The sequence below is a fragment of the Muscardinus avellanarius genome (assembly GCF_963383645.1).
Source record: "Muscardinus avellanarius genome assembly, chromosome: 7".
Lineage (NCBI taxonomy): Eukaryota > Metazoa > Chordata > Mammalia > Rodentia > Gliridae > Muscardinus > Muscardinus avellanarius.
The window spans coordinates 102,636,616-102,664,061 of NC_137793.1; the positions used below are offsets into that span (position 1 = coordinate 102,636,616).

The window sequence follows — 27,446 nt, forward strand, 5'->3', positions numbered from 1 at the left end:
AACCGGGTCTCACTGAGTTGCAGAGGGCCTCACTAAGTAGCTGAGGCTGTCTGTGAACCGCGATCCTCCAGTCTCAGCCTCCCGAATGCTGAGATTACAAGCGTGCGCCACCAAGCCCGGTTTAGTATGCAGTAGTTGTAACAATGATCAGAATAGCAATTATATTGGACCTCATCTAATAATCCTTCTTTCATTTTTTTAACTATATATTAACTGAGGAAGTGATAAACTCTCCATGTGCTTATCACTTTTTCAACTTTAGTCACTCATCATGTGCTACAGTTATTGTGAACTATCTTCTCCTTGGTCAAGGATAATGGCTGCTCCCTAGAGTTACAATTTTATCTAAGAAATGGGAGGGATTCTGAGAAAGATCCCTTTTTCCTCTTTTGTAGCTGAATCCAGGCATTAATAGCTGGTATATTTTGTGCTTTATTGGGTCTTTTTTCTTTTTAAGGAAACAAACAAACTTGCCCGTTGTGTCCTAAGGAAAAATTTAGAGCTTGTAATAGCCATAAGCTTCGTCGTCACCTTCAGAATTTACACTGGAAAGTTTCAGTTGAATTTGAAGGTTAGTATTATTATGCTTACTAAAAAGTAACATACATGAAATTCAACATTTGTTACCAGTTCAGGGATTTTATTGTGAATATAAGCAAACATTTTCAATTTAAAATTATGAGGGACTTAATGCTTCCTTTTTAATATATTTAATATAAAACAATGAACAGGCCGGGCGTGGTGGCACACGCTTGTAATCCAGGCATTCAGGAGGCTGAGACAGAATCATGTTTCACGGACAGCCTCAGCTACTTAGTGAGGCTCTCTGCAACTTAGACCCTATTTCAAAAATAAAGAATAAAAAATAGGGCAGGGGGTGTAGCTCAGAGTTTGAATGCCCCCAGGTTCCATCCCCAGACCTGCAAAAAAATAAAAAATAAAACAATGAATAGATGAGGACAGATGTGCAAAGATGGATGGATGGTTAGATACATAAGGGTATTAGCTACATTGTGTACTTAGTGAAAAAAATTGGAATTAAAATGAATATTTGATTTAAATTATGGTCTAGAAATACCATGAAGTATAAAGAAGCCATTGGAAATAGTATATTCTCTATATACTAGCTAACTTGCAAGTATTTCCACAGTAAAGTACTAATGAAAACAATAATGTATAATGGGGAAGAATTTATAATATTTGATTTGAATAAAACAATAAGTCTCCCCCCAAAATAAACCTAAAGAGCAATCTTAAATACACATGCATACACATAGGCATGTACATACACAAACAGATATATAACTATGCGAGCATAGAAATTATTAAATATGGTTGGTTGAAGTTTCACCCAAACTGAATAAAACAGCTTGTAACACCCAGAAAAGAAACCAAAATTATTTTCTTAGTAGAACTGGTGAAAGCTTATTACTAATTATTTAGGGAAAGGGAAACTAGAGACTAAATCCAAGGCCATTTTAGCTTTTTATCTATATATAAGAATAGCAAACCATATTGACTTAGGAAATATGTTCTTGTTTTAGTTTAAAATATCTCTTTCATATTCTTTATTTAGGACATCTTTGAGCAGGCTGGATCTCTCCTCCAGGTTATTTTCTTCTCTGAAATGGCTTGAGATATTTCTTTACTTACTTGTGTATGTGGCTTAAGTTGTACATTAAGTTGTTGATATTTTTTCATATGGTAGTGATCTGGTAAATGGTAAAGATACAATATTTTTTGTCTTAGTGAGTATGCTTCAGAGTAGTTGGAAGATATATTTTTGAATGTAGAAGCAAGAAAATACATGCTAGACATGGTGGCACATGCTTGTAATCCCAATACCTGGGACACTGAGATGGGAGGATCATAGGTTCATGGTCAGCCTCAGCTACTTAGGCCCTCCACAACATACTGAGACCCTGTTTCAAAGTAAAGAATAAAAAATAGGGCTGAGGGTGTAGCTAGGAGATAGACTGCCCCTGAGTTCAATCCTCAGTAACACACACACACAGAAAATATGCTAAAGGATGTGAGTTTCAGACTTCAACAGTTACAAAGCTGGAATTTTCCTTTACTGAGTAGAGACAACTCATGTGGGCAAGAAGGCCAGGACCTCAGACTTAAGCATGTAGGCATGCATCTAAGTGGAGAGGTCAGGTTTCCTATAGGCTGTGTGAATCTAGAGTTTCAGGCAGAGATGGGGGCTAGAGATGTACATTTGGGAGTTATCAGAATACAGATGGTATTTAGAGGATTGCAGTTCATGGACAGCCTCAGCTACTCAATGAGGCCCTTTGCAACTCAGTGAGACCCTGTTTCAAAATAAAGAATAAAAAATAGGGCTGGGAGTGTAGCTCAGAGGTAGAATGCCCCCTGCGTCCCATTTCCAGTACCGCAAAAAAAAAAAAAAAAAAAACCTAAAAAAATTTAAAAAGGATACTGATCATATTTAAAGGCATAAAAATGAATGGGTTAACTATATGTATACGCATCTATGGAAAACACAAATCAGCCAGTGCTGAGTGTGGGAGTATTTCAACATATGTAATGAAGAGAAATTATTAGATGTAAGGTTTAAGAAGAAAAGAGAGAAGACTTTGTTTTAGAAGTGACTGTAAGAAACTATAATTCATTAAAAAGTAAAAAGGCCTGGATGAAGAGGAATTGATGAGAGACTGGGGTATAGCTCAGTGATAGAACGCTTGCCTAGCTTTTGGTTCATCCTCAGCACTGCAGAGAAAATGGAATTGATAAATCCAGATCTGACAAGTAGCTTTTGAGATAATTACCTGGTAATTAGCCACAGAGTGTGTGTGTGTGTGTGTGTGCGTGTGTGTGTATGTGTGTGTGTGTGTGTGTGTGTGTGTGTGTGTGTTTTACTAGGGATTGAACCCAGGGTTCAAGGATTGAAACGGTCTCACTAAGTTGCTGAGAGTCTAATTAAATTACTGAGGTTGGTCTCAAACCTATGCTCTTTCTGTTTCCATCTCCCAGGTATTAGGATTATGGGTATGTGCCACCATTGTTGCCTTGGCCATAGATTTTTAATAGTCAGTTAGCCAAGCATGATGGCGCACGCTTGTAATCCCAGTGCTTGGCAGGCCGAGACAGGAGGATCGCACAGGTTCAAAGCCAGCCTCAGCTACTTAGTGAGGCTCAGCAATTTAGTGAGACCCTATTTCCAGTTGCAGTATAAAATAGGGCTGGGAGTATAGCCCAGAGGTAGAAAAGCACCTGGATTCCACCCCAATACCACAAAAATATAATAATCATAATCGTCAGAAATAGCAATCTGGCAGTCAGAGATGAATTAGTAATTAGAGCTATAATTTGGAATTCCTTCCCATAGGATAGGTCATTGAAATCATGAAAGGAGTTAAAGTTACCAAGGAAGAAGTCACATAGTTGACCAAACTTAAGGAATGTCTACATTTTAGAGTATAAGAGAAAGAAGATCTGTAAAGATTAAGAAGGGTGGAAAGTGAACCAAGATAGTGCCATATCAAAGATGAAGAAGAGTCTGCATAATGACAAGCTTAGTATGAGGAGAAGAAGATGAAGTCTAAGAAAAAGTTAAGGTGGCAGAGAATATATGATAAAACTGAGTGTCAAAGAAGCTCAATGGTTTTTCGTTTTTGTTTTTGTGTGGGTCTGGGGGTCGAACCCAGGGGCATTCTACCTCCGAGCTACACCCCCTGCCCTATTTTTTTATTCTTTATTTTGAAACCGGGTCTCACAGAGTTGCAGGGGCCTCACTAAGTAGCTGAGGCTGTCCGCGAACCGCGATCCTCAGGTCTCAGCCTCCCGAATGCTGGGATTACAAGCGTGCGCCACCATGCCCAGTTTAATGGTTTCTTTAAGAAGATAAAATTGTCATAGACTAGAATTCAAATCTGAATCTTCTGTATCTATCCATCTATCTTATATATAAACTAAAGCAGTCTCACTCAAGTAATTAGGACATCATGAATACAAGGATAATCCCAATTATTCTCATTAAGTAAGCTTTGTTTATGATTTTAATGATAGTTGAATATTTAATGAAATGTGATATGACAACCAGCCATTCTTCATTCTAGGTTACAAGATGTGCATCTGTCACTTACCCTGTCTACCAGTAAAACCAAACATTATTGGAGAACAGGTAATCGGATAGTACATTTTTCACATTTTAATCTTTTAAAAAGGTAAAATTTGCCTGGTGTGGTGGCGCACACTTGTAATCCCAGCATTCGGGAGGCTGAGACCGGAGAATCGCAGTTCGCGGACAGCCTCAGCTACTTAGTGAGGCCCTCTGCAACTCAGTGAGACCTGGTTTCAAAATAAAGAATAAAAAATAGGCCACAGGGTGTAGCTCGGAGGTCGAATGCCCCTGGGTTCCATCCCCAGACCCACAGAAAAAAAAATAAAAATTTTTACTTGCTTTAAAATTATACTTGATCTTAGCCAAAAGATCAAGAAACAATTCTTGACTTAAAACTAAAGTGTGCAAGCTGAGTGTGGTGGTGCACACTTGTAATCCCAGTACTTGGGAGGCTGAGACAAGAGGATTGAAAGTTCATGGCCAGCCTCAGCTACTTAATGAGGCTGTCTACAACTTAGTGAGAACCTGTTTGAAAATAAAGAATAAAAGAGATGGGGGTATAACTCAAAGGTAGAATGCCCCTGGGGTTCCATCCCCAGTAACACACACACACACACACACACACACACACACACACACACAAACTAAAGTGTGCGTGTTTAGCAATGTGATTTTCTATCTGTGTGCTTTCAGATGATAAAAAGAGGGAGAATGTAAAATGTATGGAAAAAAGGATTACTGTATTGGGCTTCTCATTTTATACTTTTAAGTTTCATTTCAATAAATATATGTTGTGTTCATAATGAAAATTAGCCCATTTACTAATTTTGGAGTGGAGAATTTAAAAAGAAAGTAATTTTTTTTTTCAGTACTAGGGATTGAACCCAAGGGCATTCTACTGCCAAGCTATACCACCAGCCCTACTTTTTATTCCTTATTTTGAAACGGGGGTCTTACTACATTGCAGAGGGCCTAAGGAGCTGAGACTGGCCAAGAACTTCTGAGCCTCCTATCTTAGCCTCCCAAGCACTGGGATCACAACCATGTGTCACCATGCCTGGCTGAAAGTAAATTTTTCTTTTAAAATAAATTTTGATCATGGAATCAAAATTTGACATTTCTGGTAGTTAGTAAATATTTTAGTATGTTTCAGTTTTGTATTCACTGTCCCCCATGTTTCTTCAAATTTTTAGTTTAGCAAGATTAAGAAATTTTCTGAAATCTTAATAACTTAAAAAAATACATGCATTTATTTTTAGGAGAGATTGTGTGTGTGTGTGTGTGTGTGTGTGTGTGTGTGTGTGTGTGTGTGTGTGTTTTAAAACAAAAAATAAAAAAGATTTAGGGGTATAGCTCAGCATTTAAATGCCCCTGGGTTTAATCCCTAGTACCAAAAAAATTATATAAACCTAAAAGTAAGTTATAATTAAAAATGCAAAAGCAATGAATATTCCAAATCTATCATTTCTAATTATTAATCTTATTATCACCTGTGTCTTTACAGTTACTTACATCTTCTTATATCCACGTGATGACAGTGTTCGCTATTGATGTGATATTCCACATCTTTTCCCAAACTCACATTCAGTGCTCTCAGATTGGTAGCTTGGAATCTAATCTATCAGTTATGTCTTGAAATTGACTATGGTACAATACCAGAGAAATCAAGTCAGGATTTTATTTTCTTGCAGAGCCAGTTAAACCTTTACCAGCAGCTTATGTAAAATACAGATAGGACTGAGGATATAGCTTAGTAGTAAAGACTTGCCTAGCATGTGCAAGGCCCTGGGTTTAGTCCCTAGCACCACACACATACAAGTCGGATCCATTAATAAATTAATACAATAAAAGTAGACCTCAAGCCGGGTGTGGTGGCGCAAGCTTGTAATCCACGCACTTGGGAGGCAGAGACAGGAGGATCATGCAAGTTCGAAGCCAGCCGCGCTGGCTTAAGAGACCCTGTTTCCAAATACAAAAGTATAAAAATAGGTCTGGGAGTGTAGACCGGAGGTAGAAGGGCTTCCAAGAACCCCAGTACCACCAAAATAAGAAAAAGTAGAGCTCAAAATAGTTTAAAAAAAAAAAATGCAAAGATAATGAATAGGGGAAAACTAAAAAATTATATTCGTGGCCTACTATAGAGTAAAACTAGAAAGCAAATGTAAATATAGGTGAGGAAGTTAGATCCTTCCAGTCATATGAAAAAAATTAACGTTATCTCCCATACCATAGGTGTCCAAAGTAGGTGATACTGCCTTCAGGAGTAAAAGAAGGCAAGTATATCACCTCATCTTTTTGTGTATTTGGAGGAGGGGCAGGTTGAAGGCATTCTACTTCCAAGCTATAGCCCCAGCCTTATTTTATTTTGAAGCAGGGTCTCACTAAGTTCTTCCTGAGGCTCATCCTGAACCTTTCATCCTCCTGTCTTACGCCTCCCAAATACTGGACTTACAGACACGAGCCACCGTGCCTGCTCTGTGTATTCTCCTAAAGAAGGTCGATTTCCAGGAGAGTGCTGAGTAATTTTTTGGTTTTGGTTTTGTTTGTCTTTTTAAGGGGAAAGTAAGCCAAGTAAGTTCGGTAACCTCTCTCCTATAACATTAAACTCAAGACACTAACATATCTAAACCTTTAAACTTATTTTATTGTTTTAGTAATTTATTTAAATATTCTGTTTACAGATATCCAGTAAAATGGGGGCCCATTATCACTGCATCATTTGTTCAGCAACAATCACCAGAAGGACTGATATGCTAGGACATGTTAGGCGCCATATGAATAAAGGAGAGACTAAATCCAGGTATATTACTGGTAAGTTGAGCAGTCGCATTAATATGTTAAAAAGTAGTCCAGGTATACTTATAAAATAATGCAAGTAACACTCAAGCAAATATAGGTATCTTTTGCAGGGGGAGGGAACTGGCAATTGAACCCAGGGACATTCTACCTCCAAACTACACCCCTAGCCCTTTTGTGTTTTTGTTTTGTTAACTTATTTTTTTGAGGTGCTGGGAATGGAACCCAGGGGCATTCTACCTCCAAGCTACACCCCATGACCTATTTTTTTATTCTTTATTTTGAAACAGGGTCTCACTGAGTTGCAAAGGGCCTCACTAAGTAGCTCAGGCTGGCTGCGAACCCGGATCTACCTGTCTCAGCCTCCCAAATGCTGGGATTACAGGCATGTGCCACCACTCCCGGCAGCCCTTTTGTGTTTTGCAACAAGGTCTCACTAAGTTGCTGAAGCTGGCTTTGAACCCTTCAAGCCTCCCTAGTACTGGGATTACAGCATGTGCCACCATGCCTGGCAAATATTGGTATCCCAATGAAAGACTAGAATTTTATTTCTTATGACAGTTTTATGCCAATAATTGTATAATATTTCTTATTGGAAAAAGAATGCATGGTGAATTAAAGACCTTTATGCTGAGTGATATCACATTACTAATAGCCTTTCTCAAGAATTAAATTAAGCCCTATGGCCTAAAAGATCCATTATATATGATTAATTTCTTCTTCTTTTTTTTTTTTTTTTTTTTTTTTTTTTTTTTACGGGTCTGGGGATGGAACCCAGGGACATTTGACCTCCAAGCTACAGCCCCTGCCCTATTTTTTATTCTTTACTTTGAAACAGGGTCTCACTGAGTTGCAGAGGGCCTCACTAAGTAGCTGAGGCTGGCCGCAAACCGCAATCCTCCAGGTCTCAGTCTCCTGAATGCTGGGATTACAAGCGTGCGCCACCATGCCTGGCTGATTAACTTCGTTTTTATACCATTCTTTTAAGAATTGGAGGGGAAAGTCACTGAAATAACTTTTTATAAAAGTTAATTTTTTCATAGAACCTCATTCGAGAAAGGCTAATATTGTTAAGATATGTGACATGACCCTTCACTGTGTACAAAAAAGATATATAACAGCACTAGGAAGTTACTGTTGCTCAGCATGTAGAAAGAGAATGATTGCCATTTAGTTAACATTCTGGTTGTAATATTATTAAGAAGTCCAAACATAGTGGATTTCAATTCTTTATTCCCCCAAAATATTTCTTAAATATTTAAAATATGTACACATCAGAGCCGGCTTGGTAGCTCACGCTTGTATTCCCAGTATTTGGGAGGCAGAAACCAGAGGATCGTGGGTTCGGCCAGCCTGAGCTACTTCATGAGGCCCTCAGTGACTCAGTGAGACCTGGTTTCAGAAATAAAAAGAATAGCCGGGCGTGGTGGCACACGCTTGTAAGGGAGGCTGAGACAGGAGGATCACGCTGGTTCGGAGCCAGCCTCACTGGCTTAAGAGACCCTGTTTCCAAAAAAAAAAAAAAAAAAAAAGGTCTGGGAGTGTAGCCCAGAGGTAGAAGGGCTTCCAGGAACCCCAGTACCACCAAATAAAGAAAGAAAGAAAATAAGAATAAAAAATTAGGGCTGGGGGTGTCTCTCAGAGAGAGACTGGGTCTAGAATGCCCCTGGGTTACATCCCCAGTACCAGCAAAAAAAAAAAAAAAAAAAAAAATGTGTGTGTGTGTGTATCAAAATTTCATTTTAACTTTTTTTTTTTTTTTTTTTGGTGGTACTGGGGATGGAACCCAGAGGCTTTCTACCTCTGGGCTACACTCCCAGACCTCCTTTGTATTGTATTTGGAAACAGGGTCTCACTAAGTTACTGAGAGCCTCACTAAGTAGCTGAGGCTGGCTTCGAACCTGTGCGATCCTCCTGTCTCAGCCTCCCAAGCATGGGGATTATGAGTATGCACCACCACACCCAGCATCATTTTAACTTATTGCTGAGTGATTTTAATGTATATTGAGTATAAAATCTATTTCATGTCTTGTTAACCATGTAAATTTATGTGATTTACAATTATAATTAAGAGAAAGTGTTCTGAAGCCCAGCATGTTCAGAATAGAGTGATTTCTTCAGCCATGCTGGCTAATGGAATACATTCGTACAGAGGTACTCATTTAGCAGCCAGCTGATATAAATATTGTGTTGTTTGATGAAGCACAAAGGTCCTTTAGTATTTTTTACTATCTTAAGGTGATTGTTCTTAAGTATCAAAGTATAGTTATGTTGATATGGAGAAATTTTTGTTATTCTTAGTACTAGGGATTAAACTCAGGGGTATTCTACATCTAAGCTACACATCTAGCCTCCCCTTTTTTTTATTACTGGACATTGGATGTAGTGGCATTCTACCTCTGAGCTGTACTCCCATCTCTATTTTATTTTTATTTTTATTTTGAAACAAGTATCTTACTAAGTTGTGGAGGGCCTCACTAAGTTGCTGAGGCTGTCCTGGAACCTCCAATCCTCCTGTCTCAGCCTCCCAAGTATTGCAATTACAGGTTTGCACCCACCACACCCAGATTTTATTTTTTATTTTGAAACAGGTTTCATTACTTTGCTAAGGCTTTTGGTAGGTTGCTAAGACTGACCTTGAACCTTTGATCCTTCTATCTCAACCTTTTACATAGTGTGATTATAGGCATGCATGGTCACACCTGGCTAGGCACTCAAGATTTTAAGTGAATAAATTTTCACTGGGCGGGTGTGGTGGCGCACACTTGTAATCCCTGCACTTAGGCGGAGACAGGATTGCACAGGTTCGAAGCCAGCCGCACTGGCTTAAGAGACCCTGTTTCCAAATTAAAAAAAATAAATAAATAAATAAATAAATAAATATATATATATATATATATATATATATATATATATATATATATAGAGAGAGAGAGAGAGAGAGAGAGAGAGTGTGTAGCCTGGAGAAGGGTTTCCAGGAACCCCAGTACCACCCAAAAAAAAAAAAAAAATTTTTTTTTTTTTCTTTTATTCACCAAATACTGACCTGGGTGTGACTCATTTTTTCTGGAGACAGAGCTAAATAGGTTCATTTTGTTTTGTTTTAATATTTACTGCTTGCATTAGCAAAGTAATATAAATTAACAAAAATAATGGTTTTCAAAATGTATAATATTTTAGGTGTTTATATTTTGCTTTTCCCTGAAATCTTTTTTTTTTTTTCCATTTTAGCTTCTACTGCTAAACCGCCTAAGGAAATTTTGAAAGAGGCAGACACAGATGTGCAAGTGTGTCCTAACTATTCTGTACCTCAGAAAACAGATTCCTATTTTAATCCCAAAATGAAACTAAATCGGTAAGATAAATTGAAACAGGGCTATGGAATATATCAAATCATTACAGATGTACTTTCTTTACCCTCTGTGTTCTAATCTATGATAAATTTAAACTAGATGCAGAATGAAAATTACCTTTTATGTATTTTCTCAGAATGATCAACTTTTTGGTTTAGGATTGGGGGAGTATTGGAGATTGAACCGAGGGCCATTCTACACACCCTCTGCCCTTTTTTTATTTTTATTTTTTAATACTGTGTGTGTGTGTGTGTGTGTGTGTGTGTGTGTGTGTGTGGTACTGGGGTGGAACCCAGGGGCTTTTCTACCTCCGGGATATACTCCCAGACCTTTTTAATACTTTATTTGGAAACAGGTCTCACTAAATTGCTGAGAGCCTCACTAAGTAAGTGAGGCTGGCTTTGAACCTGTGCGTGATCCGCCTGTCTCAGCCTCCCAAGCGCTGGGATTATAAGCCTGCGCGCCACCACGCCCGGCTTTTTTTTTTTTTTTTTTTTTCTTTCTTTTTTTGACATAGGGTCTTACTGAGTTGATGAGACTGACCTGGAGCCTGCGATCCTCTGGTCTCAGTCTCCCAGCTACTAAGATTGCAGGCATGCTCCACTTTACCTGATTTTTTTTTCCTACCAAACAAGTTTTTTTGTCAAAAAGTAAAATTGGCCTAACTGTATATAATTAATAAACAGGCTTTTGCTTTGAGGGACTAGTTTTACTAATAAGTAAATGTTTATAAAATAGAACCTAATTACATTCACTTTAATTTTACAAACTTTTAGGTTTTATACTATTAGGAATATGTTTTATTGGCTATCTTTTCTAAAGAGTTTGTCTAATAACTAAGAACTTCCATTCTTACTTTTTGTAAATGAAATGAAATTTACAATGCTCAAGCCATAGTACAGTAAAGTTATTTCAGATTATTACTTTCTTCCAGGCAGCTAATATTCTGTACATTAGCTGCTTTGACTGAGGAACGAAAACCTTTGGAGTGTCTAGATGCCTTTGGAGCCACTGGTAAGTAAGGAAGCTTTTTTGGAACCCCATTTTGTTATTGAGATTTTACAGTACTTTTTTAGAAAATTTATATGGATATTGAGTAAAAGAAAAAACTTTTTTTTTTGGTGGTACTAGGGATTGTACCCAGGGGCATTCTAACTACAAGTTATATCCTAGCCCTCAGCCCTATTTTATTTTTTATTTTGAAACAGAGTCTCACTAAGTTGCTGAGGCTGGCTTCGAACCTGGGATTCTCCTGTCTCAGCCTTCCAAGTACTAGGATTAACAGGCGTGCACCACTACACACGACTTATCAAAATGTTTTGATGTAAAAAAATAACGATCCAAGGTAAAAATTTTAATTTCTTCATTGTGAAAATTTTCAAATATATACAAAGTAGAGTATATTAAATGAATCCCTGTGTATCCATCATTAATTTAGAAAATAATCACCTCTGGTTAGGGTTGTAGCTCAGGGATAGAGTACTTGCCTCACATGCCCAAGTCAAGTTCGATCCATGGTACTGCAAAAACAGAACAACAACATAAATAACAATAACAGAAATTGTTTCATGTTCAGTCTTGTTATTTCTCTATTTTGATAGCCTCGTCGCCTCATCCCCATTGTTATGAAACAAATCATGGACATATCATTTCATGTAAATATTTAAGTTGATGTCTAAATGATAAGGACTTTTAGAAAATAAAATACTATTATTTTACCTAAGAAAAAAAGAATAATTCTTTAAATCAGCAGTTGTTCAGATATGTCCAATTACTTCATGTTTATAAATTCAATTCAGAATCCGATAATTCATATTTTGTTTAATATGTCTAAATCTTTTGTGTGTGTGTGTGGTACCCAGGGACATTCTACCTCTGAGCTACACCCCAGCCCTCTTTTATTGTTTTGTTTTGAAACAGGGTCTCACTAGGTTGCTGAGAATTTTGCTATTGCTACGGTTGCTGAGGCTGTCCTTGAACCTGTGATCTTCCTATTTCAGCCTCCAGAGTGCTGAAATTACAGGCATGCCCCACCACACTCTGCTTTTCTGAATCTCTTCTTGATCCTTCTTCCTTTTTATCATTGTGTGTGTGTGTGTGTGTGTGTGTGTGTGTGTGTGTGTATGCACATGTATGTTTGTAGTAATTATATGTTGATAAAATGGGTCTTTTGACCTGTAAAGCTTCTGGCCATGTAGATTTTGCTGATTGTATCACCATGGTTTATATGACATTTTCTTCTAGCTCCTCTACTTTTGTTAATTGGTGGTTTCATCAGATTCATTTGCCAATTTCTTTTTTTTAAGAACGCATGTTTACTGTAATCAGGAAGCAACTGATAACACCCTTATGTTGTAGTGATTGTTGCCTAGCCTTCAATTTTGAAGATTGAGAATATTTTCCCAAAGATTTTCCTTATTTTTTATTTATTTTTTTTTTTTTGCAGTACTGGAACCCAGGGACTGTTACCTCCGAGTTACACCCCCAGCCTTATTTTTTATTCTTTATTTTTAAACAGGGTCTCACTGAGTTGCAAAGGGCCTCACTAAGTAGCTGAGAATCGTGATCCTCCTGTCTTAGCCTCCCAAATACTGGGATTATAAGCATGTGCCACCACTCCCAGCCCCCAAAGCATTTTTAATGGTAGAAAAAAGATAATGGAAAGAGTCGATAATTTCTATAAATTCACTGTACCAATATAAGCCTTTCTTGAAATAATAGGATTGTTCTTTTCAGGGACTTATACCAAAATAGCTAAGGTTCTCTTCTTGGGGAAAATAAGTAGTCAAAAGCATGCTCTGTGGAGCCAGCTGACCGAGCTCAAGGCCCACTTCAATACATGCTAGTCGCGTGAGCACAGGAAGTCAAACCTCGATTTGCTCATCTGTGAAAATGGGGAAGGGAAAACACTAGTGCTCGTCTTACAATAGTGAAAATTTTAGTAAAATAATACAGTTAAAGGCATTAGAACAGTACCTGTTAAATATAAAAGCATTAGGTGCCATCTTGTATTATTAATACTATCATCTTAATCATTAGGACTGTATCAATGTAAATATAGTAAATGTGATGAGGTGATGCTTCGAGGTTGATCATATCCTTGGAGCCACTTGAATGTGAATATTTTTTCAGTACTACAGATTGAAGCCTAGGGCATTCTGCCTCTGAGCTACACTCTTAGGTCTATTTTATTTTATTTTTTTATTTTAAAACAGAGTCTCGCTAAGTTGCTGAGGACCCTGCTAAGTTGGTGAAGCTGGACTCAAACCTGCGATCCTCCTGTCTCAGCCTCCCAAGTACTGGAATACAGGTGTGCACCAACACGCCCACTTAGATGTGAAATTTGAATCAGTTTTATCTCCTTTTTCCTGCACTGTTTCCATGTCAACTCAGCTGCCTGACATTTTAACTTCTCTGTTGTTTTAACTCACATGTTTCCATTCCATATCTACTGCTTTAATGATATAATGACAAGCACATTGCTGTAGTCTTTAATTGGGACCCTGCTTCCATTTGTCTCTTCCCTCCAATTCATCTTGCATGTCACTGCCAAGGAACCATTCTTCTGAAGTCTAAGCTTATAATGTTTTTTGTTTTTGGGGTTTTTTTGCGGGTCTGGGGATGGAACCCAGGGGCATTCTACCTCCGAGCTACACCCCCTGCCCTATTTTTTTGTTCTTTATTTTGAAACCGGGTCTCACTGAGTTGCAGAGGACCTCACTAAGTAGCTGAGGCTGTCCGCGAACCGCGATCCTCAGGTCTCAGCCTCCCGAATGCTGGGATTACAAGCCTGCACCACCACGCCCGGCTTATAAACTTATAATGTCACTTCTCGCTCAAAACCGTTGTGCATCTTTATTGCCTTGAGTCCACATTTCTCAGACAGCAGTTAAATACCCTTCATAATTTGATCACAACCTACTTTTCCAAATCTATTTCCAGTGTCTTTCCTCACATATTCTTTTTCTTTACTCTTTCTTAAATTTGAAATTATTAAAGGTGATGTATAAGGAAGGTTCGTTCAACCTTTTCTTTAAACTTGTATGAGGTTTGTCACAGTCATTTTGCTGTTGGCCATCCCTAAATGAGGATATCGGAACGACCCCACAAGTTTATTACGAAGAATATAAAAAATATATAAAGTCCATAACAGTAGAGAAAAGAACTTTTCCCATTAATAATATATGTATGGAGAAAAGATGGTTGGTATTTCCCATACATAAGAGGTGTCCCACTCCATGTTGGCTGGGATTCTGCCACCATCTCCAGTTAACAAATGTCCCTAATTTAATATTAAACCAGTAGATATGGAAAGCCTGTGAAAGGTCTTTCTTGGTCTAAATTCTCCATGTCATCTGTTTACATATACAAAGTTGTTCTTTTAAATTTACAATAATGCTTTTGAGCAGTATTTGAAAAATGTTGGTCTGAAAAGTTATTTTTTATATTTTGGTACAGGAGGGTAAACTTCAGTAAGGCTTCCAACTTGGCATCCTCCCTTCTAGCAGAGTAGCCCCACTGTTACTCCTCTTATGCCTTGAGTTTCTCTGAGATTTTGTTTGAAAAAGTATTCTGTTGTCAGAGAAAAGGAAAAAGTCAACAGTAGGCTAACAAATGAAAAGCATACATAAAGATTTTATTTGAACAAGGATCATAAAAAAGTATAAGACTAATAAAAAACTGGCTAGGCACATTTTTTGTGGTAACTTTTATTCTTTTTCGGGTGGTACTGGGAGTTGAACCCAGGGGGCATTCTACCCCTGAGTTACAACCCAGCCATATATTTTTCCTGAAACAGTGCCTCACTAAGTTGCTGAGGCTGGCTATGAATCTACGATTCTCCTGTCTCAGCCTCCCCAGTACTGGGATTACAGGTATGCACCTCCACGTCCAACTCTGGTAACTTTTTGAGAAACTATAGTAAGAAAGAATAAGAATTATCTATAAAAATACTAAGATTTTGAAGGAATTTGTGTTATTTTAAAAGTATGTTCTTTATTATACCATTTAGATTCTATTTTTTTATTTAATTCTTTAATTTTATTCTTTGTTGTATTATGATTTAAAACCTGCGTTCTTTCCCATTTTTCTTTAGGGATAATGGGATTACAATGGGCAAAGCACCTCGGAAATGCAGTCAAAGTTACAATTAATGACTTGAATGAAAATTCTGTAACACTGATTCAGGAAAACTGTCATTTAAACAAATTGAAAGTGGTGGTGGACAGTAAAGAAAAGGAAGAGGGTAATGATATTCTTGAAGAAGGAGAGGACAGTCATGGTAATATTAAGGTGACCAAAATGGATGCCAATGTTCTCATGCATTTGAGATCTTTTGATTTCATGTAAGTGAAAAAGATTTATTATGTCCTTTGGTAAACTGGCCTGGAAATTGGGATAGCTAAAATTTAAGTATATCTATCGTTGTTTATTAATACATTTTTTGACATTAAGATATGCAATAAGTTTTCTAACATGTAAAATAATGTGTCTGGACATGAACTTTTCTTCTTAGTTTTGTTTATTTTTATATGTCTGACTTATTATTTGTTTATTTTATTTATTTATTTTTTTTGGTGGTACTGGGGGTGGAACCCAGAGGCTTTCTACCTCCGGGCTATACTCCCAGACCTTTTTTTTTTTTTTATTTGGAAACAGGGTCTCACTAAGTTGCTGAAAGCCTCACTAAGTAGCTGAGGCTGGCTTCGAACCCGTGCAATCCTCCTGTCTCAGCCTCCCAAGCGCAGGGATTACAAGCATGCGCCACCACGCCCAGCCATATGTATTTATTTTATTACTTACTTTGGAAATAGAATATGCAATAAGTTAGTTTTCTAACATGTAAAATAATGTGTCTGGACATGAACTTTTCTTCTTAGTTTTATTTTCATATGTCTGAAATATGTATTTATTTTATTACTTGCTTTGAAAATAGAATTATGTATTTAAAATAGACTTGTAAAGTGCTTTTGAATCCATGGAATCATTAGAAATAATGGCAGTGGTATTAATTTTGATTACTAATATTAGTTTAAATGTACCTATATTCTATCTGATTTTAGACATCTAGACCCTTTTGGAACATCAGTGAACTATCTAGATTCTGCATTCAGAAATGTAAGAAACCTTGGCATAGTGTCAGTGACTTCTACAGATATCAGCTCCTTATATGCTAAGGCACAGCATGTTGCCCGGCGTCACTACGGATGTAACATCGTCCGAACTGAATATTACAAGGAACTAGCAGCCAGAATTGTCGTAGCTGCGGTGGCAAGGTACCAGATTGCCAGCATGTGCTTTGGTATATGGTTAAGAGAGACTGCAAATGAGAATTCATCTTCTTTTTCAAATTAAGCATAAAATATAAATTGTATGTCCCATGTCTATAATCTTGATTTGTTTTAATGTGTGCTTAAAATGTTCGGTTAGAATTTTATTTAAAATTTTATGCCTGAAATACTCAGTTTACTCTCTAACTTAAAATGTTATTAAAATAGCTAAAGTAGTAAGAAAATTAAAAAGTGAAAATTAATTTTAAATTTCTGTTTCAACAAGGTAGAGAGGTAGACAGGCAATAGCAACATAAAAAGGAACAACAAAAATTGTATCTAGGGTTAGAAAAATCACTTGTTTTATATTTCATCTTTATATAGTTTGGATTACATGATCCTTTATAAACTTGATTTTATAAAGTTTTACTTTCCAACCAAAAAGTTGTTTTTCATCAAGATTTCTAGACAGTTGAAAAAAAGGAAGACTTTTTTGAGCACCGGTTATATACAGGATTTGTTAGAAGAATAATATATAATTAGCTAGCCCATCACCTGCCCAAACACAGATTCCACTGCATGTACATAGCAATTACTACCTCAGATTATTAGACTTCACAGGACTTCAGGGCTCTTCCTAATGAACTAAAAGCTGTGATGTACAGTTATGTTGTATATGTTAAGGACCTCCTGCAAATACTTAAAATTGCCAGGTGTAGCAGTCCGGGACTACATTTGTAATCCCAGTACTTGGGATACTGAGATGGGTTCTGGGACAGACAGCCTCAGCTACTTAATGAGGCCCTCTACAACTTCATGAGACCTTGTTTCAAAGTAAAGAATAAAAAATAGGGCTGGAGGTATAGCTCAGAGATGGAATGTTCCTGGGTTCCATCTCAGTACCAATTACACACACACACACACACACACACACACACACACACACACACAAACGTGCTTATAACGTCAACAGAGTCAGAAATAGTGTAACCTTGTAGAAGTTATTTTAAAAAAAGTCTGTAAATTGATGGTGGAAAGTGGCCTGGTTATTCATTATTCACTGAATATTCAATAGATACTATCATGCCAATACTCAGTACTCAATAAATATATATTGCTATAGAAGCTTCTATAGGAAAAAATAGAAAGGAAAAAAGTGATGGTGATAACAAGCAAATTGACTCTGAAAACCAGGAAATGTAGTCTTAGTGGGAGGATGCCATTGGGAAATGCTTGGACTGAAGACCCAGCCAGCCATCCTTTATTTTGTGTATTTCAGCTTTGTAAAGTTATAGTAATGATTCTTTGAAAGCACTGCCACTAAAAGTTGAATTTTCCTTGATTTTTCCATAACCTACCTAGATTTTACTGTCCAGGTTAGTATTGTCAATAAAGAAAAGTAATAATTCCCCAAAGTAACTTCTAAATTTTTTTAATAGAGCTGCAGCCCGATGCAACAAAGGCATAGAAGTACTGTTTGCAGTGGCTCTGGAACATTTTGTGCTGGTAGTTGTGAGAGTTTTGAGGGGGCCCACAGCAGCAGATGAAACAGCCAAGAAAATTCAGTACCTGATCCATTGTCAGTGGTGTGAAGAGAGGATTTTTCAGAAGGCTGGTAATATGGTGGAAGGTAAATTCAAGTTGCTCTTGACCATTTATGAAGCTTAATTTATCTATAAGCCTCCAGTGAATAAGCCTTTATTATATCCCTAATTATACATATTATTGTCTTTGATTTTAAAGATTACAGTGCTAACTTTGTTGTTTACTATACTGGATTTACTTTGACCAACAGACAAGACATTTCTGTGAGTTTGTTAAAGTCATTATCTCTTGCTGTACAGTTTATGCTCTGTAGTCCTGCCTTCTATTGAAACACCTAGAAATAACTTAGTTTCCACTGTCAACTAATTTTAGGAACATAAGTGTGATTACCTCTGCCTAAACTGTTACAAATCATTAATTTCATAAAAATATTTTCATGTTTCCGGCTTATTATGAAAACTACCAGTTATAAAATTCATTCAGTAAACATTTATTGAGTCTCTACTATATGCCAGGCCTGAGGATACAAGGAAGAAGCTGTGGCTTACGCTCTCAGAAAATTGTTTTGTTTGCTTTTCTGGGATGTGGGAACAGTAGTTTAGCCCATTGTTCTCTATTACGTTCTTGGGATGTTGGGTTTTTTTGTTTTGTGGTACTCTGGATTGAATCTAGGGCCTTTTATATGCTAGGCAAGTGTTCCACTGAGCTATATTCCCAGCCCTCATTTTATTTTAAAATAGAGTCTTCCTAAGTTTCCCTGGCTGGCCTCAAGAAGTTCTTGGTTTGGGGGGGTGTGGGCATTTTTTTTTTCCTGTGGGTTGGTATGGAACCCAGGGGCATTCTACCTCTGAGCTACACCCCCTGCCCTATTTTTTATTCTTTATTTTGATACAGGGTCTCACTGAGTTGCATAGGGCCTCACTAAGTAGCTGAGACTTGGCTGCGAACCACGATCCTCCGGTCTCAGCCTCCCAAATGCTGAGATTACAAGCGTGTGCCACCACGCCCGGCTGGTATTTATTTTAATATGAATTTTTAAGAACTCCTTATATATTAGAGTTTTGCCCTTGTTATATGAGTTACATATGGTTTTTATCCCTTATTTTGTCACTTAGACTTGCATCGGGTTTTTTTGTTTGTTTGTTTAATGCAAAAGTATTTGTTGTTACCATTGTAAATTTAGTGAACCTTTTATGTATTCTGAATTTTGTCTATAGTTAGAAAGACCTTTGCTATCCCTAGGTAGTGCAAGGTAGGGTACATTTTATCAAATGTCTACCTCTTCACTGCGTTGAGAAACCCTTCTTTATCTTACTCTAAGTTCCACATGTACTTGAGTTTGTTTCTCAATTTTCTGTTTTGTTTCAGTGGTTGGATATCTATTCATATACTTCTTTTTTTTTTTTTTTTTTTTTTGGTGGTACTGGGGGTGGAACCCAGAGGCTTTCTACCTCCGGGCTATACTCCCAGACCTTTTTTATATTTTATTTGGAAACAGGGTCTCACTAGGTTGCTGAGAGCCTCACTAAGTAGCTGAGGCTGGCTTTTTTTTTTTTTTTTTTTTGTGGGTCTGGAGGTGGAACCCAGGGGCATTTGACCTCCGAGCTACACCCCCTGCCCTATTTTTTATTCTTTATTTTGAAACCGGGTCTCACTGAGTTGCGGAGGGCCTCACTAAGTAGCTGAGGCTGTCCCCGAACTGCGATCCTCTGGTCTCAGCCTCCCGAATGCTGGGATTACAAGCGTGCGCCACCACGCCCGGCTTGAGGCTGGCTTTGAACCTGCGCGATCCTCCTGTCTCAGCCTCCCAAGCGCGGGGATTATAAGCGTGCGCCACCACGCCCGGCTTTCTATTCATATACTTCTAACACACTGTTTATTTTTTGTTTGGGGTTGTGTTTTGTTTTGTTTTTACGAGGCAGGAAGTGTCTCACTATGTTGCCCAGGCTGTCTTTGAATTCTTGGGCTCAAGTGAGCCTCCTACCTCAGCCTACTGAGTAGCTAGAACTACAGGTACATGCCACCACACCTGGCTGAGGCTTTTTAGTGTTGTTTAATATCTGTTAAGACAGTCCCTACTCAAAGCTGTTTGAAAACAGAGTATTCCTGGTATTGGATCTTTTTTTTTTTTTTAATAAAAAAATTGGTGAGGGTTTTTGTTTTATTTTTTATTTTTATTTTTTCTTGTGGTACTGGGGATTCAATTCAAGGATGTTTTGCTTGCAAACTTCACTGCCAGACTTATTTATTTATTCATTCATTTATTTATTTATTTATTTATTTATTTATTTATTTATTTTGGGAACAGGGTCTCACTTAGTTGTTGAGTCTGGCCTTGAACCTGCAATCCTTCTGTCTCAGCCTCCCAAGCACTATGATTACAGGCATGCACCACCATGTCCACCTAAGTGATATTTTTAATCACATTAGGGAAGATACATACTATGATTTTGACGCTTCCCACAAGCGTAATTTGCTTTTGACTAGTTCAAGTTTTTTAGTACTGTTTGATTGTGATAATGCAGGGCATTTATCATATTCTTTATTCAAATTTATTTAAAATAAGATCTAACAACTGGGCATTATGTCATTTCTTGCATTGAGTAACAAAGTAATATTGTCAGAAGTTACAGACCTATATCCCTATCACTAGGATCCCTCCTGGGATCTGGATATAACTAAGACTCATTGATTGGATCAGACAACTCCGCTAAAGTGAATCTCAACCCAGGAATGGCCTCAAGTTGGGAAAATTTAGTTGTAGAGTTTCTAATTTAAAATACCTATTCTATAGATCAACAGTAGAGCACTTGCCTGGTTTGATCACCAGCACTTCCTAAAAAATTGAAATAAAATAAAATTTTAATTCTGGACATTAAGAAAATTTAAAAGTCCTCTAGTAAAATATCATTTTGTCATTGAAACTAGAACAGAGCTGGTACCTCCCCAATTTTCTTCTTTTTTTTCTTTTTTGTTTTTGTTTTTGTTTTTTTTTCTTTTTTAGATACTGAGGATGGAACCCAGGGACATTCTGCCTCCGAGCCACAACCCCAGCCCCATTTTTTATTCTTTATTTTGAAACAGAGTCTCACTGAGTTGCAAAGGGCCTAAGTAGCTGAGGCTAGGCTGTCCGCGAACCGCGATCCTCGTGTTTTAGCCTCCCAGATGCTGGGATTACAAATGTGCACTACCACGCCCGGCTACCTCCCCAATTTTCTTGTGATTGTAGCAAGGCTCTCGTTTTTCTTTAAACTGAATTAGATTCTTCTAGGCTACATTTTGGGGACTCAATATGAATCCAGCTTATTATATAGAAATAGAGTAACTGATATTCTTCCTAGCTACGAAAAAGCTAATTTAGGAGAAATTTCTATATTTTGATTGGGATTTTGGGTACATGGATATACACATTTGTCATAATTTACCTACATTTTCACATAAAATGTACACATCTTATTGCACATAAACTATTCCCTAACAAGCTGGGCGTGATGGCGCACGCTTGTAATCCCTGCGCTTGGGAGGCTGAGACAGGAGGATCGCACAGGTTCGAAGCCAGCCTCAGCTACTTAATGAGGCTCTCAGCGACTTATACCCTGTTTCCAAATAAAATATAAAATAGGTCTGGGAGTACAGCCTGGAGGTAGAAAGCCTCTGGGTTCCACTCCCAGTACCACAAAAAAAAAAAAAAAAAAAAATTATTCCATAACAGTTCATTTTAAAATAGTAAAGTCTCTTGGACCTGAAGTTTTTTTTCTTTTTATATTATTGTAGGTAGTATAGTAACTAAAAACTACTTTCAGTTATGCTTCTAATTTGACTTAGATTTCTCAACTTAGATTTCTTTTATGTTTTATTCCTCTATATGATTTTTACCTTCAGTGAGTTATAAGGATTAAAATTTTAAAGTACATATAAAATACTTAGCATAATACCTGGCACATAGTAGATACTCAGTATATAATAACTATAAATTATAACTATAAATTATTATTAATATAACAGTTACTACTATTTGCATTAGTTGTTTCTCCTTTGATTTTTCTCTTTTTATTATTTTTTAAAATAGAAAACCCATATAGACAGCTGCCCTGTAACTGTCATGGAAGCATGCCTGGGAAGACAGCAATAGAACTTGGACCTCTCTGGTATGTGCCTAAGCATAATAACATGTTCAAATTGGATTATGTATTGATTTATTGATCATCAGCTTTTGATTATGTGTGGTAATAGGCAAGCAAATTGAGATTCCATCTTCAAGTTGGACAAACAGTCCTGACTTTCTTTCTTGAAGTGTTTGTTTCCAGGTTTTTTTCTACTCTTCTTCCTGGTTTGTAATTCTTACGTGTTTCCCCTGCCTCACCTCAGCACCATAAACACACCAGAATTAAGATTTACTATTACTGACTAGAATATGCATTTTGAAACTTCTGCTTCAGCTGGGTGTGGTGGCGCACACTTGTAATCCCAGCATCTGGGAGACTGAGGCCAGAGGATTGCAGTTCGCGGACAGGCGCAGCTACTTAGTGAGGCCCTCCGCAACTCAGACCCTGTTTCAAAATAAAGAATAAAAAATTGGGCTGGGGGTGTAGTTCGGAGGTCAAATGCCTCTGGGTTCCATCCCCAGACCCACCAAAAAAAAAAAAAGAAAAAGAAAATTTCTGCTTTATATTATGTTTCTGTCCAGATCATATCTAGGTTTATAGGCTTTTCACAGGGTCAGAATTTTCTTTTGTATTTTAATAATGTCCCGATACACCTCACCCCCTAATTGTACAACTTATAAGGGCTCAATTCTTGATTCAGTGCGACATTTCTTTATCTCATCCTACTAGTTTAGAGAACTAATGTGATAAAAAGGGCTGAGAAAATAGAAAAAAAATATATTAAATCATAACTTCTTTAATTCTAGTATCACTCTAACCTACAACTAATTATATATTTCAGTTTTAGTTGAGATTTACTTTTAAAAAGAAAATAAGCATTTCTCAGAGTCAGTGCTCTACACATTCTTTCTTTTTCAGGTCAAGTTCCCTTTTTAATACTGGATTCCTCAAAAGAATGCTCTTTGAATCTCTTCACCATGGTTTGGAAGACATTCAGACCCTAATAAAAACATTAATCTTTGAATCAGAATGTACTCCTCAAAGTCATTCATCTTCAAATTTCAGCAAACAAGGTGGCTAATCAAATACTTAACTGTGTTATAAGTTGGTTATCAAAATATTGTTTTGTTCTTATCTTTGATAACCAAAAGCAACATGACAGTGTGCTTTAAATAAATCTCCTCTAATGAGTAAACCTAATTTGGTTGTTACTGTTTTCTTTAGTTGCATAGTTTTCTTCAGGTTTATACTTCAGGGACTAAAATGAATATGATCTTATTAAGTTATTATTTCTTTTGTTGTTTTTAATTTTACTAGATTAAAATAATTTTTATTACCCTATATTTACTTTCTAGAAAGACTCCTCAAAGTCATTCATCTTCAAATTTCAGCAAACAAGGTGGCTAATCAAATACTTAACTGTGTTATAAGTTGGTTATCAAAATATTGTTTTGTTCTTATCTTTGATAACCAAAAGCAACATGACAGTGTGCTTTAAATAAATCTCCTCTAATGAGTAAACCTAATTTGGTTGTTACTGTTTTCTTTAGTTGCATAGTTTTCTTCAGGTTTATACTTCAGGGACTAAAATGAATATGATCTTATTAAGTTATTATTTCTTTTGTTGATTTTAATTTTACTAGATTAAAATAATTTTTATTACCCTATATTTACTTTCTAGAAAGAGAAACCTTAGGTAATTTTAGGAATGGTTTGGCCACAAATGTTGGTAATGTTCATTGTGACACAAAAGGTAGATTTATATTTATCTCTCAGCAAAGTTACTTTTTTTTCAGTATAAATAGGCTTTTGTAGTGTTAGGTAACTGTTGAGAGTGGGCATATTAAACATCCTAGTGCTTTCATAATGAGTTAAGAAGCTGCTTTTACAGATGTTAAAATATGTACTTCTTACACCCTCTTTCAGCCACAGAATTTCTTGTATATTTATTAATAAAAGCACTATGGGTAGTCATACATGGTGGCCCATACCGATAATGCCAGCTACTTGGGAGGCTGAGACAGAAAAATCACAACTTCAAGGCCAGCCTGAGCAATTTAGACCTAGTCTCAAAATAAATTTTTAAGAGGGGTGTGGATATAGCTTAGTGGTAGAGTGGTTTAATCTCTAGTACTGCAAAAAAAAAAAAAGTAGATAGGATTTTATGAACTTTTACTTAAACTTTAAATTTTTTAATACCTGTAAAATATTATTTTCCTGTTTTTAGAAGAAAATGGTGTATTTATTAAAACTACAGATGATGCCATAACAGATAACATTGCACAAGGTATGTACATAAGTTTGTATATATGTATAAGTGTGAATAGAAATGTAGCAAAGAGGTTGAAAGAGAAGACATTGTCGTGGTAATTGGATGGAGCTACCACAGAATCTCTTGTAATTTACTAATAAAAGCAGTGCGGGTGGCCAGCTTTGCAGCATGCTCCTATTTCCCTAACTACTCAGGAGACTACGGCAGGTAGATGGCAAATATGAGGCTAGCCTGGGCAACTTAGTGAAGCCTTGTCTCAAAATAAAAACCTAATAGGACTAGGGATATAGTAGTAGAGCATGCCTGGGTTCAGTTCAGGAAGGAAGGAAAGAAAGGAGAGAGGAGAAGAGGAAGGGGGTTTGTTTTCATAATATCCGGTTCCCCTAGTAAAACGTAAAGAACAGACACTGACACATGGAATGCTGGGAAAATTTTTGCTACTATTCTGTGGATAGTGGCAGCAGCCACACTGTTGTTACATAACATACACTTGTAGAATTTCCCTTTACTATTCCATTTTCAATATTCTGTCCCATTGAGCCCAGCAAGTACATTCTTGTCAGATGATGTATCTCAATTCTGACTCGAAAGAATGCAGCCAGCTGGACTCAGTGGTGCATGCCTATAATCCCAGTACTTGGGAGCCTGAAATAGTAGGATTGCAGGTTCGAGGCCAGCCTCAGGAACTTAGGGAAGCCTTCAACAACTTCACAAGACCCTGTTTCAAAATAAAAAATAAAATAGGGCTAAGGGTGTATCTTGGGGTAGAATGCTGTATATGATTTATAGCAGTTCCATTTGATTAACTAGAAGACCCTATTCTCAAGCCATTTATGAATTATATGACCTTTCTCTTACTTTAAGATGTTTAGCATACTTTAAAATATAGTTGTAATAGACATTGAAAGTTCACTTTAATATGTTATTATGATTTAAAATGTCATTGTCTTAGTATCTAAGGTTTTGTTTTGCTTTTTAAAAAAAGATTCTAAGCCGGCCATAGTGGCATGCATTTGTAATCCCAGCACTTGGGAGGCTGAGATGGGAGGTTTGCATAGGTTCGAAGCCAGCCTTAGCTACTTAGGCTCTCAGCAACTTAGTGAGACCCTGTTTCCAAATAAAATATAAAATAGGTCAGGGGTGTAGCCTGGAGGTAGAAACCCTCTAGATTCTATCTCTAGTACCACACACACACACACACACACACACACACACACACACACACACACACAAGTTCTAAATATGTTTTGAATACAGATAAAAAGATTACTAATAGTGTTAAGGTTGAAAAAGCTTGGCCTGTAATTACAAGCTATAATTTTATATTAGTTTCTCAACAGTTTAATATTGACCTTCAAAGAAGATATCTATAATCCCTCTCAGCTACTCAGGAGGCTAGGCAGGAGGATCTCAAGTTCAAGATCAGCCTCGAGAACTCAGCGAGACCCTGTCTCAAAATAAAAAATAAAAAGGGCTGGGGATGCAGCTCGGTGGTACTGGGTCAGTTCCTAGTACCACCAAAAAAAAAAACACCCAGCAGCATATCATCCCCCACCCCTAGAATTTAGAGTAGAGTTTAGGGAAAACATTTACACACACAAAAGTGCTACATACAAGAAAAAAGCTGACAACTTATTTAAGCTCTGAGTGTGGGGTATTGACAAGAATGAAATCAGGGAAGTGATTGGTTCATAAATGGGCTTCTTACAGCAGATGGAAATGGAGTGGAGGCTTGAAGTTGAAGAAAATAGAATTAAAAAAATAGTTAAACATCAAATTACAGGAGAAAATACCTAGAATGCATTATCTCATTTTAAGAACTAAGATTAATTAGGTTGAAATATTGTGTCAGAAGATGTACACGAGGCAATATATAGTTATAAAACTATTTGTCTTGTAATCTTTAAGGGCAGCTAACTTTGTGTGTATATATGTGTTTCAGGAAAGAGAAAAGGTAATGAAATGATTACAAATTTAACCAAGAGGCAGAAGACTGAAGTCAGCACTGAGCATCCTCCCTTCTATTACAACATCCACAGACACAGCATTAAAGGAATGAACATGCCAAAGTAAGATACCTACTAGTGAATGGAAAGTGCATAGATCATATTTTAATATAGTCATTTAAATAAAAATACAAGAGCCTAATTTTTTTTTCTTTTCCTTGTTCCAGGTTAAAAAAGTTTTTGTGCTATCTTTCACAAGCAGGCTTCCGAGTGAGCCGAACTCATTTCGACCCAATGGGTGTTCGTACAGATGCGCCTCTGATGCAGTTTAAATCTGTTCTTTTAAAGTATAGCACCCCCACTTACACTGGAGGACAGTCAGAGGGCCACGTCCAGTCAGCACCCGAAGACACGGTAGCTGACAGGGTCGAATGTCAGTGACTGACAGCGGAAGCTGGTAGCTGCAGAGGTGGTGAGCACAGGCCGTGTTTCCAGGTGTCTGCAGAGATGGCCTGACAGTTCCCTGCACCAACTGTAGTTCTTTTTCAGTTCTTTCATTTCAGTGGTGTAAAAATAAAACAGTGCTGCTTTAATTCAGATAATTATCTGTTTCTAATTTAGCTGGTTTTGGAGCTTTGCTTTTTAGGGTTTTTTGTTTTAAAGAAAACTTTAGCCGGGCGTGATGGCGCATGCTTGTAATCCCAGCATTCGGGAGGCTGAGAACAGAAGGTTACGGTTCGCGGACAGCCTCAACTACTTAGCGAGGCCCTTCGCAACTTAGTGAGACCCTGTTTCAAAAATAAAAAGACTAAAAAATAGGGCTGGGGGTGTAGCTTATAGGTACAATACCCCTGGGTTCCATACCCGGTACTGGGAATAATAATAATATAATAATAATAATAATAATAATAATAATAATAATAATAATAATGAGGAGGAGGAGGAGAAATAGTAAAATAACAAAGAAAACTTCAAATTTGAATACAAACATTTCATATAATGCCAAGTGTCTGACTGAGACCACCTACTGTTAAGAATCAGTAATTTTTCACATGCATAGTGTTTGGAATTT

At 37.1% G+C, this 27,446-nt stretch overlaps 1 protein-coding gene across 1 annotated transcript in view; it reads left to right on the plus strand.

Moving 5' to 3' along the window:
* TRMT1L (tRNA methyltransferase 1L) overlaps window positions 1–26,815 on the plus strand; it is a gene marked incomplete at both ends in the record, with an annotated part of 38,903 nt that extends 12,088 nt beyond the window's left edge. The window contains 13 exons of the mRNA XM_080699478.1: window positions 458–571; window positions 4,083–4,147; window positions 6,769–6,898; window positions 10,115–10,238; window positions 11,171–11,250; window positions 15,332–15,581; window positions 16,299–16,511; window positions 17,945–18,135; window positions 22,120–22,198; window positions 23,075–23,229; window positions 24,384–24,443; window positions 26,371–26,497; window positions 26,602–26,815. Coding sequence (XP_080555604.1) covers window positions 458–571; window positions 4,083–4,147; window positions 6,769–6,898; window positions 10,115–10,238; window positions 11,171–11,250; window positions 15,332–15,581; window positions 16,299–16,511; window positions 17,945–18,135; window positions 22,120–22,198; window positions 23,075–23,229; window positions 24,384–24,443; window positions 26,371–26,497; window positions 26,602–26,815 — 1,802 coding nt within the window. The remainder of the gene's footprint in view (window positions 1–457; window positions 572–4,082; window positions 4,148–6,768; window positions 6,899–10,114; window positions 10,239–11,170; window positions 11,251–15,331; window positions 15,582–16,298; window positions 16,512–17,944; window positions 18,136–22,119; window positions 22,199–23,074; window positions 23,230–24,383; window positions 24,444–26,370; window positions 26,498–26,601) is intronic.
* Window positions 26,816–27,446: the final 631 nt, after the last annotated feature.